A 14697-nucleotide genomic window follows, 5' to 3' on the forward strand; every position below is an offset into this window, starting at 1 on the left:
ATGTTGTAGAAATAATCAAAGAGCTCAGTATGGCCAGCCCAAGCTGTAAAATGATGAAAATGTGATACTTTTACCATATTCGTTTTCTACATTCGCCCAGTTTTGAGGTTTGCCATACTAGAACGAACATAATTCGTCGTCAGTGTTTTGCTACCTCGATCGCTCACACACGAATCTTCAGTGTTCCACCGTCCATTTTAAATCAAATCTGGGGAATTACGGATGCAAAACTTAGCGCATAAACTTCTAAAATGACAGTAAAATGTGCATAACACAACAAGGACCTAGTGCAAAACTGGGTATAAAGGAATACGTTATTAGATTTTTGGATAAAATATGAAGTCAGTTAAGTTGCAACAATTTACCGCCCCTTCTTTCATAACAGTCCCATATACAAAAATAAGCAAGCGAGACAATCAGCTTTTTCTGTTTTGGAATATATTTTTAAATTGTGACCACCACTTTCAGCATAAACGAAAATCGTTCCTAGGTTGTCATAATAAATCGTTAGACCTGAAATTTTCGAAATTGGGTTATTGGTAAGGTCGAGAGCACCATTTTTCTTCATTATGGGACTGTTATCGACCATATTTGAAACCTTTTTCGAATCTACTAGCATAACAGTCCCATACAAAATATATTTTTCTCACCAAGCTACTTTCTAAGACTTAAATTTGATCATTTTTGAACTTCTAAATGCTATTGTCAGAAAAAGAAACATACTTTTGCAAAAAAATATCATGAATTCCACATTGTAAGTTGAATCTTTTTACGATTTTTGATTGCATCCGATAGTTATTCGCTCAGGAAGTCATTCCTAAGAAAGTCAGACCTGCCTTCGAAAACTAGTGTGCATCATTCGACATCACGTAAGCTAAAAAAATGTTTAAATGATTCAAAGCAATAAACCAAAGACTATTTCGCCGAAAGAAACATTGAAAGTAACCAAATCCGTGGTATTTCACGTATGGCACTGTTATTCAGGTATATTTCATATAGGACAGCCACGAATTGATATTTTTTTCGAAATTTCTAGAACAAAACCTCTTTTTTTAGTCATTTATGTTGAAGCCTTATGTTGACCTAAACTAACGAAAATTCATATGGGACTGTTATGCGAGTAGGGACAGTCTGAAAAGGACGAAAAAATAGTGTTTTTTACCTGCTTTGGTAAGTTCTTTTGTTTCCATGTTGTTAGAAGTGCTTGCTATCTCCATATATGAGTGCAGTTTTTCGACCATTGTTTGTTTTCGATGCAAAAAAAGAGATTTATTGTCATTATTTCTTTCATAACTCTTCAAGGTGTTAATGGCCCACTTTGGTGTCTTCAGATGAAAGTTGCATTATGAATCCAGCTATACAATGGTATTTTTTGCAAAATATTCGGTGGTGCAGACGGTACTTTTAGACGCCATTTAAAGTTTATTTACAACTTTTAATGTTGAAGGTCATTATTTAATTTTTTTCAACTATTCTATTTGGAAAGCTGATAAAATTGCAATGCATTTTGATGTGCAATTTTATAATTTCCGTTGAGAAACAACAGAGTTATGTAGCTTTGAAAAATGATTATTTTTTATTTACAAAAAAATCTAACCGAAGCTAACTCAAAAAATAAAAATGTTAGAAATCTTAAAAAATACATGTGTTTTTAAGTCGCAAAAATGAACCAAATTTTCAATTTTGGGGAAAATCTGAAGACCCCCGGCGCAAACCCGTCAGATAATAAAAAAAAATCCCCTTAAGTGAATTTCATTTAGTTTTAAACTTTCTCAACCATGACGTGTAGTTTTTTTAATTGAGCAGGGGAAAACCCCTGGGAGTAGGTCTATTTCCAAAAACCAGTGGACTGTAAAATCAGTGGTAAAATTGCCTTGTTTTCTGCAAAACTGCAAAACTTGTAGAACTTTTTTTATCCCGAAATAGGAATGTTGAACATTGTAGAAAATTATAAAACATTAACTGATCCATAAACAAGAATTTTTCCAACTAGGTAGACGTTTTCAGATAAGGTGATGTCATCTAACAAATTTTGATGAGTTGATGTACATTTTTCCTTAATCATAAACAGAATGTATTTAAAGATGTTTGGAAAAAGAGAACAATACAAGAATAACTTAGATATTATAGGTACAGGGTTGTTAACATTACTACCTTTTACGAATCAACGCACAAAAAGTGATCGGAATCCACACTGGTGTAGACGATTCCCTCCTGGGTCATGTAATCCGTTATGCTCCTGTTTGAAAAAAAAGAGAAAACAATTTTTTGGTAAAATTCGCAAACAGATTTCAATCCCAAAACGTACTGCATCTCCGAGGCGCTGATGTGGGAAAACTTTTTCTGCAGCTCCTGCCGGCTGATTCCGATATCCGAGATGTGACTTTTGATGGCTTTGTACACCACCAGCTGTTTGCCGGTAAGTCCCATCGAGTTGCCGTCACTCTCCATAAAGCCACCGCTCGAGGCGTTGGCCTTGTCTCCACCGGCCCCGCTGCTATACTCTCCCCCGGAACCACCAGCACCGGAGCTCTTCGAATATTCTTCTCCCTTGAATCGGGCATTCAGCACCTCCAACAAGTGGGTGGTCACTTCGTTTGGCGAATTAACCTGTGAAACAAAATTTCTGGTTAATGAAGTTTAAGGGTACAATCCAATAAGGTTACCTGATCAATTTTGAAGATCATAACTGCCTTGCTTCCTCCCTGGTTTCGGACCGAGCCCACAACTCGGGCATATCCGTGGGCCACAATGCCGGGCACGTTCATGGTATCACCCTCTTCCAACCACAGGTGGGCATCGATCTGACCGGTGTGATCTTCCAGCCGGTACGTGATCTTGGTAGACGAGTGATCGATGTTTCGAACGATGGCCACAAACGTAACCATGCTGTACTGAATTCCGAACAGCTGAATACCTGCCTCGGACGAGTCCAGTATCTGGCAGACCGTCAGGGGAAGCACTCCCTCGGCTTTATTTTCTTGAGCCGCTCCTCCCGCGCCAGCATTGGCACTGAATCCTCCGGCGCCGACTATGTAGGGAAGATGGGCTCAAAATAAGTTAAGATATTGGCGAAAATAAACTTAAATTTATACTCACAGCTATCGTTCATGATTGATTGTTTTGTGAAATCACTATTATGACCTTTAAAGTGGCTGAAAGACGGTCTTTTCCTGTAAATTCGTGAATTAAGAAACAGCAATCCACCACCGAATGCAAGTTGTTGATAATCGAGAAATCCGCGCGAAATTTGACGCTAACATGGGAGATGGATTTAGGTACTCGACCACCGTCTTAAATTGTTACACTGTTAATGTATGATCTAAATTTGGCAAAAATTCTAACGGCGCGTTCGTAAATTGATTTTTTTTGGGTGATGCATCTGTCGATTGATTTGTTTGGTAGATGTCAAATCACTTTCCATATGCTTTTGCATACGTTTGTTTGGAATTACGAACGCCAGCATCGATAAAAAAAATCACTTCGATAGAAAAAATCAATTTACGAACACGCCGTAAGTACAAAGCGATTACCGTTATTACATTTTGAATCTATGAATTGGGCTTGCGGGCCTGCTAAAAAGAATAACGCTTGCTCTTTACTCTTATACAGATTTCCATAAGAATGACAGCTAATCGGAGTGAAATTGGAGTGAAGGCTCTTGCTTTCTCTGTTTAACACATGAGAAATCATGTCTGTTCAATCAACTCTAGTAGAAACGGGTCGAAACAAGTAGAAATGGATTGATAGTTGATCACCTGTCTCTTTCCAATTGACTTCGACCGACTTCTACCAAGTCGAAACTAATCCTGCTGCCGAGCTGGATTGGTTTCGACTAGTTTCAACTTGCTCCATTGAACAACGACCTGACTAGTTTCGACCAAAACATTGGCTCGTTGAACATCTATCAGTTAACAGAAACCAGTTGAAACCGATTTTTACTAACGATTGAACGAAGCTATCGTATACCGAGATTGCGAGCGCGACCATCGCCAATAGAGAAAATTTACTCTTTGCTAACAGTATCCAAGAATATTTTGAAGAATTTGAAGATTTTTTTTAAATCTACGAATTTTGTAAAGTTGAAGTTTATTATTCAACATTGCGGTAGCCTCAAAGTAACATATAACTGTTGTACAAGGTTTAGGATATACAGTATTGTTCCGATTTTGTCAGCCCCATCTTGAATTTAGGGCTGACAAAACAGGGTACCTGACAAAATCGGGAAAAAATTTTTCTTGAAAATAATTTCAATTTTGATTTGATAATTGTCCGTTTACATGTTTGTAGTGAATAAGGAAAACATATTAAATAAACATTCCGTTGAATGATTCAATCCTGAACAATTTCATGGTAATTATCGATCGATTTGTATCAGTGTTCCGAATGTAAATTTCAGTTACTCTGTTGGAAGCTTTGAGAAAGAGCTTTTGCTCAACTACATGTCGAAATAAAAGAGAGAAATGTTTGAGTAAAAGAGAGAGAGTCTTGGGCTGATGAAAAGCGGTGCAAAACCGGTCTGGTCATTCTAGTTGCGACGCTTGCGTTAGACGTTTGCGTTTTAAGGTGATTTATTATACGCGAGATTCAAAATACCGGAAGGACGTTCGATTTGCAAAAAAAAGCGCAGAACACGACAGTGGCGTCGTCGGTATTCGGACCGCTCGGTAAGAAATTCAGTGTTAAAAAAAAAAAAAACGTTTTCAAAAAGAAGAAAAAGTGTTTTGGAGTTAAATTGGAAATGTTGGAGAACTGACGAAAATTTCGAGGTTGAAGGACGATGTCTGGAAAATATGGCAGAGCGAGAGAACTCTGAGTTGGAAAAATGAATGTGAAAGAAAGGAGGCAGAGCGAAAGATCTTTGAGCCTCGTAAAAAAAAAAATAATAAATTAAAAGGCAGAGCGAGAGTACTCTGAGTCGTTGAAATTGCAAGAGCGAGAGACTTTTGGCATACTTGAAAATTTTCGTTAGTTCTCTGGCAAACTTCCATTTCGTCAAAATTTTCTTGCTCTCGGTTGAAATCCTGAGACGGAAAAAACAACAAATAAAAAAAAAGAAATCTTCGGTTTGAAGCCTGAAAAAAAAATTTCTTATCAAATTGTAGGTTACAAGCTACGCGTGAGTGGCATAAGACATGTAAAAAAGAGATAAATGAAATAAATATCGATTATTGAATTTGATATGTAAGAGCGAGAGACTCTTCGAAAAATATCGATATAGAACTTGGTTTATATGTGTTAGAGAGTCATTAAAATATATCGATGATGAAATCAAAGTGGATCCTGATTTACCGATAGTTCAACATAAATAACGCTACTTCACACTGGAGTTCTCGGTTTGAAACCTGAGACCAGTAAATGAAGATCGCCCGTGGTTATTTGTTAAAAGAAGTTAAAAAAAATTGAATTTAGTACGGTCAAAAGAGATTTACTTTGATATCATTGGATTTATAAATACTCCGGAGGTTCAATCCAAGTGTTTTCAAAAGATCGACAATATGAGACTTGATTCGAAAGTCCCAAAAACCGTTTCCGGTTTGTAGAGAAAACCAAACAATTTTGACGCTAATAACATTTAGAAAACATTAAATTATGGTAAAATGCGGTGATGATAAGAACACATTTGTTCAGAGAAGAGTTTTGGAATATAAATCTTAGAACAAAAAAAAAAAAATCAGATCAACATGGATTCTGTCACCACGTAGTAACGATATAATAATAGAATTATGGGTTAATTCGTTTCGTTGGCCTAGCTTCAAATGAGGTATAAGTGTGCTGTCTTAATAGTCATTCTGGATGCCTGCCTGACAAAATTAAATTAAACTAACTTTCTCTAGAATAATTACATTTGACGAGGGAATCCGAGTTCAAGTGAAGGTTTTGTATAAGCACGAATGAGAAGCAAATGAAGTTCCATAAAAATTTTGACAAATCTCATGATAGTTTTTTTACTTTTTGCTCCTTACGTATTTGGTGATATGACATGTTCTTCAACACCTTTGCTAAGGAAATTCATGAAATTAGGATAAAAGAAAATTTAGTGTGTTTTTATTTCCCCCTCTTTAGAATGGACATTTGTAAAGTATATTGTCTTGATGTCTTGATCATTTGAATAAAAAAAATCGAGAATAGAGAAGGGGAATAATGTAGTGAATAAGGAAAACATATTAAATAAACATTCCGTTGAATGATTCAATCCTGAACAATTTCATGGTAATTATCGATCGATTTGTATCAGTGTTCCGAATGTAAATTTCAGTTACTCTGTTGGAAGCTTTGAGAAAGAGCTTTTGCTCAACTACATGTCGAAATAAAAGAGAGAAATGTTTGAGTAAAAGAGAGAGAGTCTTGGGCTGATGAAAAGCGGTGCAAAACCGGTCTGGTCATTCTAGTTGCGACGCTTGCGTTAGACGTTTGCGTTTTAAGGTGTTTTATTATACGCGAGATTCAAAATACCGGAAGGACGTTCGATTTGCAAAAAAAAGCGCAGAACACGACAATGTTATTTCGATATTTTTGTCAATACCGTGATAAGGGGTGACATTGAGCCCTTTTCTTTATTTTTTACCTTTCTTACAAAGCAGGGTATACATGTCGCTTGAAAAACCAACTTTCGATCCGAGGCCCCGAGGGTCAAGTGTCACACTAAGCTAGCCGAGATCGGAACATTTCTGTATGTGAGTATGTATGTGTGTATGTGTATGTTACAAAATAATGTCACACACGTTTCTCGATGACCGCTTGACCGATTTGAGTTCTTGAGGCGTCAAATTAAAGGTCTTGCCAATAGCAAAATGGAGGACTTGTTCAAGAACTCTACCCTAAGTGATTGTTTACAAACACCCTTCATACAATGGAAATTTGAAAAACCGTTGGTGCGTAGCTGCAGGATTGATATGCAATTGCAAAACAGCTGAATTTGTTGATCACATAAGTTAGATCACTTTAAACTGAATACATCTTGAACCTATCAGCACGTGTTGACAGCTCACGGCTGCCAAAATTACAGAAATGCTTCATGATTAGGTGTCAATATTCAACAACCTCTTTCTGCTTCCAACCGCCGGTGAGGTAAGTTCTAAACGCCAAATAAAATCTGAAAATACTGTTTCCTGATACATACGTTTACCAATTTTTCCGCAGTAATATCGGAAACACCACCAAGAACCATCGTTGAAACTAACTTTAAAAAGCGTCACCATTAATAGCTAACCACTGTGTAGAGCAAGGTTTGTACTATCCTGAGTGCTTCAAGGTGTATGGTTTTCAAAACAGATGGCTTTTTTTTAACAATTTACAGATGTCTCCAAAAATAGTGCCTATTGAGAAAAACAAACTAAACGCGCTCAGCCTTAAGGAAAAAGTCAAAATCCTTCTGAATCTTGAGGAAAAGGCTGCGAAGAAAGCAGACATCGCGAAGAAATACAACATCCATCCAACAACCGTCAGAAAAATTCAAAAGAATGCTGACTCCATACTTCGTGCGGCATCCAACACCTCGTGTCGTCTTGGTAAGACTTGGAGCGTTTTAATTTGAAGTATGTAATGGTACTTTTTTATGGATTTACAAAAATAAATGTTTTATTTTTAACCGTCTTTTATTTTTTTGAATTAAAAAAGAAAAAAATATATGTTTTATGAAAAACGACAAATCCACGTGGTTTGTTGATAGTTCCCTAAGGGACTATCCATAAACCACGTAGACTCATTTTTGGCCATTTCAGACCCTCCCCCCTCCCTTTCCCCCTCGTATACTTTTGTCCATATAAAATTTCGAAAATTTGTATGGAGCGTAGACTTTGGCCAATGCCCCACCCCCCCCCCCCCTCTCCCCTGAAGTCTAAGTGGTTTATGGATGATCCCTCAGAGCTATCCATAAACCATGTGATCAAAATGTGGTCAACTTTCAATCTTTTTCTATTCGTCATCAATGAAAATTCTTATGACCCTTCCATCACCCCAACCCTTAAAATACCAACCCTTAAAATACCAAGTGGTTAACGGGTGGTGCTCTACGTGGGCCAGGACAATTACCCCCAAAAAAACATACAGTGTTAAATGACTGGGATTTTTAATTCAAAAGCAGAAAATTTCAACTAAATTTAAAAGCTGACAAAATCGGGATAAAATGCTGACAAAATCGGGGATAGACAAAATCGGGGGTAGACAAAATCGGGAGCTGACAAAATCGGAACAACACTGTAATATTGCAGTTTTGACAATTTTGATAAATTTATTAGTTAAGCAACACAGAAAAAAATAATGACAATTACGTGTACTTGAAAATGGTTGCTTTTAAAATAATACAACCTATAATGTAAAAAACACTTAAATTTCAATTGATTGTTTTGAAAGTAAATGTTAAATAATTTAATATTACAGGATATGTCCCGTAACAAAAAGCAGCATGACATTTACCGTAGTTTTACAGGTCTTAAAAAATACGTGTCGCGTAATTTCATGACCCGTAATTTTTTTTTTAACTGTAAAAGTACGGTAAATGTCATGCTCCTTTTTGTTACAGGACATCACCTGTAATATAAACTGTTTTTCATTTACTTTTAGACTAGTCAATTAATATTCTCCTGGCATCCCAGTTAGTTTTCAAAAACAAGAAACGGGCATGTTTGTTTACGTTTTTGTCTTTGATTCGGATGTTTTGTGTTTCGTTTTAATCCGGATGTTTTGTGCCGCAACTCTGATAGTTGCTCAGTTGTCGAAAATTTTATTTACGCCGTCGTGCAGCCGAGGCCCACCGGTCAAATAAAGCAGCGAAGGAGGATTTATTAAGCAGCACCCGCAGCACCGTTCACCGTTTATGCGAGGCGACCAATAAGCACGGATGTTTAGGAAAATGTTATCAATCCTCCCGATCAGCAGCAGCAGTTTTCCAGCATCACCCTTTCAAGCAGCAGCCTAGCAACAGCTGACTATGAAGACTCCTTCCGGTTTTTCCGGCCTATTTGCCCCAACATGGCCAAACAATCAGCTGTAGCAAGTAAGTTTATTTCAGTAACTTAACCATATTCATTGACTTATCATTCTTTTTTGCAGTATGTAAATCGATATCAATCCGACTGTGACTGATGCGCGGTAGCAGGCACGACGGGATAAAAACGCCAACTGGAGGAGGTCAACGATCCGAAAGTGTATAATTCCAACGGTAGAAAAGAGGACAGCGAATCTCACAATCCAAATGTGGAGGATACCTCTGCCGTTGCATAATCGGGTCTGCCCTTGTTCCGGAAAGTAACATCTTCTCTCATGAAAAGAAATATTGAGCGTCACAACAATTGTAGCTTTCACTGGTAAGTGTTAAGATTTTGCATAAAACAGATAATAACCATAATAACATTTTTTTTATTTATTGAGGATTACAATATAATTTCAAATTATTTTCTTTCCAGTACTAGCAGCAATGGATCGCAATTACGCGGGATCTTGGAAGGAAAAGAAAAAAACCATCCGGCTTCCACAGAACGAGCTGTTTGGTCTCTGCTCCTGATCCGATGGAAGCTCACGGAATGACGCCAAAAGTAATGCCAGCAGAAAGGAACAGAAACGAAAAAACTGCAGCAACATAAAAAATCAAGATTTCCAGGGAATTCCGGAAGTCTTACAAATATTTGTCTTTGGTACAAGTAAGTCCTCTTCGGCCATGGATCGAATGGTTTTAGTGTAATTTTGTGAACGAGTGACTTTTATTTTAGTGATGTAAGCCATTTATGTATGTATATTTTTTTTCAATTCAATTCTGATAAAGAATAATAAATATAAATTCGAATCAATTTTTTTTTGCTTTTTATTAAATTCGAAAAATAACCATTCGGCAGAACCAAACAAAAAAAAACAGAACTGTAATTTCCAACGAGCCTGTATTTTATTTACAGGTTCATTTGGAATTACAGCACTATAAAATTCATTGTCTCGTAATTTAATTTCGACCTGTAAAATTACGGTAAATGTCCTGCTCCTTTTTGTTACAGGATATTTGCCGTAATTTTACAGCAATTAATTTTTGCTGTGAACTTTTATAAAATTTACAATTTTTTATTTTTTTATAATTTTTAAACTTATAAAATTATAAAATTGATAAGACGTTTACATTTACAACCATTTTTAAAATTTTGACTTTTTTGACAATTTATATTTTTTATAATCTTGATATCACAAGACGATTTTGTAATTTTCGAAATAAATTTCATAGTTTTCAACTTTTTTAACAAACATTCACAAATAAAAGATTTTCATTGTTTTGAACACTTAACAATTTCAATTATAAAGAAGCAAAATTTTGCCACATATTGACAAATTTTGAAATTCATTAAAAATGAGTACATTTTTTTTTGTTTACCTGCACATTTTAAAAAGTCAACCAATTTTGCAGCACTGTACAGATGTAACGTAAGTAACGCCCAAAGCGTTAGCAAGTGAAAACAAAATGACGCGACTTGTCAAAATTTGTTGCCGTCGGAAAAAAGCTTGAGGTCGCGGCTTGGTCTTTCGTTGAATATTTTCTAATTTTCCAGGGAAATCGTACTCAAATTGTGTTACAAAATTGCTTTAAGACCGAGGAACGAAAAGCACCAGTTTTCAGAAAAGGTAACAACAAATAAACAGCAATGTCCCAGCGTTTTCCAGCGGCTGGGCCTCCTGTTGGTGGCGGAGCTCCGGGAGCACCTCCACCCGGGGCTCAGCGCTATCCACCGTCACCGGCCGGGCAACCCGTTCAGCCCAATCAACCTCCGCCTGGAATGCGTCCCTATGGACCGGGCAACAACTTTCCGGTAAGTTCTTAAGAAATCAAAAAAAAAAATTAAGGAACTCAGTACTCATTGTTTCCGGTTGACAGCCCCGAGGATACACGCCCCCACCTCCGATTCAGGCAGGTGGCCCCCCACCCCAGAATCAACCGCCTCCACCGATGCACCCGAGGCCTCCGATGCAACCGGGTGGCTTTCAGGGTGGTAACATGCGAGGCTCACCGATGCCAGCCGGTGGTTCCGGAGGAAGCAAACGTCCGGCCGATAACCGAAACCCGATCGCTCAGCAGCCGCCTAAAAGGTAATGACTCTTGTAGTAGATCTGTCTATATAAAAGCTTAAAACAAAAATTGTTTCCTTATTTTCAGTGACTTTCCGGCGAAGAAAAAGAAGAAACTGGCCGACAAGATTCTGCCCCAAAAGGTGCGTGATCTGGTTCCGGAATCTCAGGCCTACATGGACCTATTGGCCTTTGAGCGTAAACTAGACGCTACTATCATGCGTAAACGGTTGGATATTCAGGAAGCTCTTAAACGCCCGATGAAACAAAAGCGCAAGCTACGGATCTTCATATCCAACACGTTCTACCCAAGCAAGGAAAATGAAGGCGCTGATCAGGGTGGCGAAAGTTCGGTTGCTTCCTGGGAGCTTCGCGTTGAAGGTCGCCTACTAGAGGACAACAAAAGCGACCCCAATAAAATCAAGCGCAAGTTCTCCAGCTTCTTTAAGTCATTGGTTATCGAGTTGGACAAAGAATTGTACGGTCCGGACAATCATCTGGTCGAATGGCATCGTACTCATTCCACTCAGGAAACCGATGGTTTCCAAGTTAAGCGTCCTGGCGATCGCAATGTTCGCTGTACGATTCTTCTCCTTCTAGACTATCAGCCACTGCAGTTCAAGCTCGATCCTCGCTTGGCTCGTTTACTGGGAGTTCACACCCAAACCAGACCGGTCATCATTTCCGCCTTGTGGCAATACATCAAGACGCATAAGCTGCAGGATTCCCTTGAACGTGAATACATTGCGTGCGATAAATATCTGGAGCAAATTTTTGGCTGCCAACGCATGAAATTTGCCGAAATCCCACAGCGTCTGAACCCACTGCTTCATCCCCCAGATCCGATCGTTATCAACCACGTGATCACCGTCGAGGGCGGAATGGAAAACAAACAAACTGCATGCTACGACATTGACGTCGAGGTGGACGACACCCTCAAAAACCAGATGAACAACTTCCTGCTGAGCACCGCCTCACAGCAGGAAATCCAAACATTGGACAGCAAAATTCACGACACGGTTGAAACCATCAACCAGCTCAAAACGAATCGGGAGTTCTTCCTTAGCTTTGCCAAGGACCCGCAAACGTTCATCCACAAGTGGATCGTTTCGCAGACCCGGGATCTCAAGACGATGACCGATGTCGTTGGTAACCCGGAGGAGGAACGTCGGGCCGAGTTCTACTATCAACCGTGGACCCAAGAAGCCGTTTCGCGCTATTTCTTCACCAAGGTCAACCAGAAGCGGGCCGAGCTGGAACAGGCACTCGGTATTCGCAATGCCTAATGTTTCGATTTTGCTTCAACTGACGACGTTTCTTTCCCTAGAAGGTAAGCTTTCGTATTATTTTATATTTTCTGACTTCGGATCCGGGGGAAGGGGCCACACGGGTGTGCACCGGTTCGACACTATTTGAGACCTTTTTATTCGAGAATGGAATAAACTATCTAAAATTTAGTAATATTATTGTGCTATCCAGATCTGTGTATCTTTCTGATCAGATGATTCTTCAAATAAAACATACTCTAGTAATCTAGTTGTGGTTATATCTGTTTGATGACCATTCTTGTATTGTCTGTTTTATTGCCAAATTAGGTATTGTCATTTCGTTTATCAAGTTTATTGGGATTGTATACCGATTGGCATAACATCATTTGGCATAAAGCCGTTTGGCATAAAAGTCGTTTGGCATAAAGCCGTTTGGCATAATGGCCGTTTGACATAATGGTCGTTTGGCATAATGGCCGTTTGGCATAACGGTCATTTGGCATAAAATATTGCATTTACTTTGGGCATGAAGACGAGGTCATCCTAAAATAATGGATCAAAATTTCGAGGAAGCCTCCTCACGCTTCGCGTTCGAACTAAAACGACGTAGGGCTAGGGGATTGTCCCTAGCTTTGGGTAAACCTAGAAACACGGGGCCTACCTGGGCTTTGAATAAACCTCGAAAGACGGGGCCGTCCTAAAATTATGGATCAAAATTTCGAGGAAGCCTCCTCACGCTTCGCGTTCGAACTAAAATGACGTATGGTCCTTACGCTTCGCGTTGCGGACCGGGCTAGGGGATTGTCTCTAGCTTTGGGTTAACCTAGAGACACGGGCCTTACTAGGGATTTGAATAAACCTAGAAACTCGGTAAATTGAAAAAAAAACTAATGTATTTTAATTTTTAGCAACATTTTATGTAACCTTATGAGTTTTTATATTTTTATGCCAAATGACCATTTTGCCAAACGGCCATTATGCCAAATGACCATTATGCCAAATGACTTTATGCCAAACGACTTTTATGCCAAACGGCGTTATGCCAAACGGCTTTATGCCAAATGACTTTAGGCCAAACGGCGTAGGACCGTTTATTGGGACACTTTTCCTGTTGAAAGTTTAACAATTGATTCTAAAACCATATTTAGTGCAGGGAAAAAGCGAGCTTGAAAAATAAATAGATGATTTATGAGACTTGTTAAAACCAATTCAAGCAAAAATTGATAAAACTTAACAAAAATATTAACAATTAATAATCAGATTTCTTCAGTCATTTTAAACAGTAAATGTCTAGCAGTGGCATTCGCAATCACAATTCCTAATTTTAGAATTCATATACATAGTTAAAAAATCAGATTAAAATTTCTAAATCAGATTTAAAATGAGTAAACAGAATCTAGATCTATTTTATTCTAATATGTGTTGAGAGCTCACTAGATTAAATAAGTCTACTGAATCAAATCAATCGAAAGATTCCCTTTAATTTGCTAGAGCTAGAGGCTAGATTTCAATAGAGTACAAACCTATGTAAACAGCAATTTTACTCACGTACCTTTAAGCTTTGTCGACCAAGTAAAACCAAATCTAGATCTCAAAGTCAAATAGGACGAACAATATGCTTCAGCACATTCTGTGTCGAATAAATGCTTCGCCGGAGAAGATCCGAATAGTATCGGATTTGTGTTGTCAGAAGAGACTTCCGACCTCGAGCCGTTATGAGGAGAGCACATGCTGACTTTATTCAATTTAATTCTACTATTGAATCCTTATTAGCTTAGCTTAGCTTGATTAACAACTCACATCCACCTTAAACCGTAAAACCCGAAGTGCATGGTTGCAGAAAATGTGTGCATTGCTTGTTCCAAAAACATATTATGATAACAATCACTTCGAGGTCCCCGATCGCTGGCGTGGCTCAGTAGAACAAGTTCCACATTGCCAATGGTTGCTACTCCGTGATTGACCGAGGCCATCAATTTTAATCAGAGGTCAAATGAATGGTGCTTGGGATTAGCAGCTCATTCACACTGCTCAAAACTGATGCTCTCTCTTTTAACGTCAATAACGGCGCCGGCCACGTCCTAGTAGTCAATAGATAGATTGGAAGAAAGAGAAAAGGATGAAAGATCTATTTTGTGCTTTAGGACCGAGGTTACCTCTGCATCCTAGCAAAACAATTTTGGTTGGGAGAGAGGTTGAAGGAATTGATTGACTATTGAACCCTTATTCACGATAAAAATTAAAACACACAGTTTTCTAGGATAAAGATGCATAAATTCAATTTTTATTGTTTTTTCCTTCTTTTCTATTATAATTCTGTGCACAAGTGGGTAGAAGATTTTTTCACTTCTTCTTTCTATCACGTCTTCCGATCTCCTAACCGTTG

The 14697-nt window shown here is 38.3% G+C and overlaps 2 protein-coding genes and 1 long non-coding RNA gene across 3 annotated transcripts; 2 read left to right on the forward strand and 1 right to left on the reverse strand.

The window, feature by feature from the left end:
* Positions 1–2046: 2046 nt before the first annotated feature.
* On the reverse strand, positions 2047–3370 carry LOC129750918 (replication protein A 32 kDa subunit). The gene is made up of 4 exons (XM_055746117.1): positions 3100–3370; positions 2667–3031; positions 2309–2610; positions 2047–2239 (listed from the first exon to the last, which is right to left on the reverse strand). Exons 1-4 carry the CDS (start codon positions 3110–3112, stop codon positions 2158–2160), a joined length of 762 nt encoding a protein of 253 aa, XP_055602092.1. The 5' UTR covers positions 3113–3370; the 3' UTR covers positions 2047–2157.
* Positions 3371–8529: 5159 nt separating this feature from the next.
* LOC129748742 (uncharacterized) lies at positions 8530–9846 on the forward strand. Its single transcript, XR_008737801.1, has 3 exons — positions 8530–8998; positions 9055–9308; positions 9408–9846. It is a non-coding gene; the product is annotated as an uncharacterized LOC129748742 (long non-coding RNA).
* A 604-nt stretch (positions 9847–10450) lies between these two features.
* On the forward strand, positions 10451–12579 carry LOC129748739 (brahma-associated protein of 60 kDa). The gene is made up of 3 exons (XM_055743442.1): positions 10451–10787; positions 10853–11064; positions 11132–12579. Exons 1-3 carry the CDS (start codon positions 10623–10625, stop codon positions 12327–12329), a joined length of 1575 nt encoding a protein of 524 aa, XP_055599417.1. The 5' UTR covers positions 10451–10622; the 3' UTR covers positions 12330–12579.
* The last annotated feature ends 2118 nt before the right edge of the window (positions 12580–14697 follow it).

This window comes from Uranotaenia lowii, chromosome 1 (genome assembly GCF_029784155.1).
Source record: "Uranotaenia lowii strain MFRU-FL chromosome 1, ASM2978415v1, whole genome shotgun sequence".
NCBI classification, from domain to species: Eukaryota; Metazoa; Arthropoda; class Insecta; order Diptera; family Culicidae; genus Uranotaenia; species Uranotaenia lowii.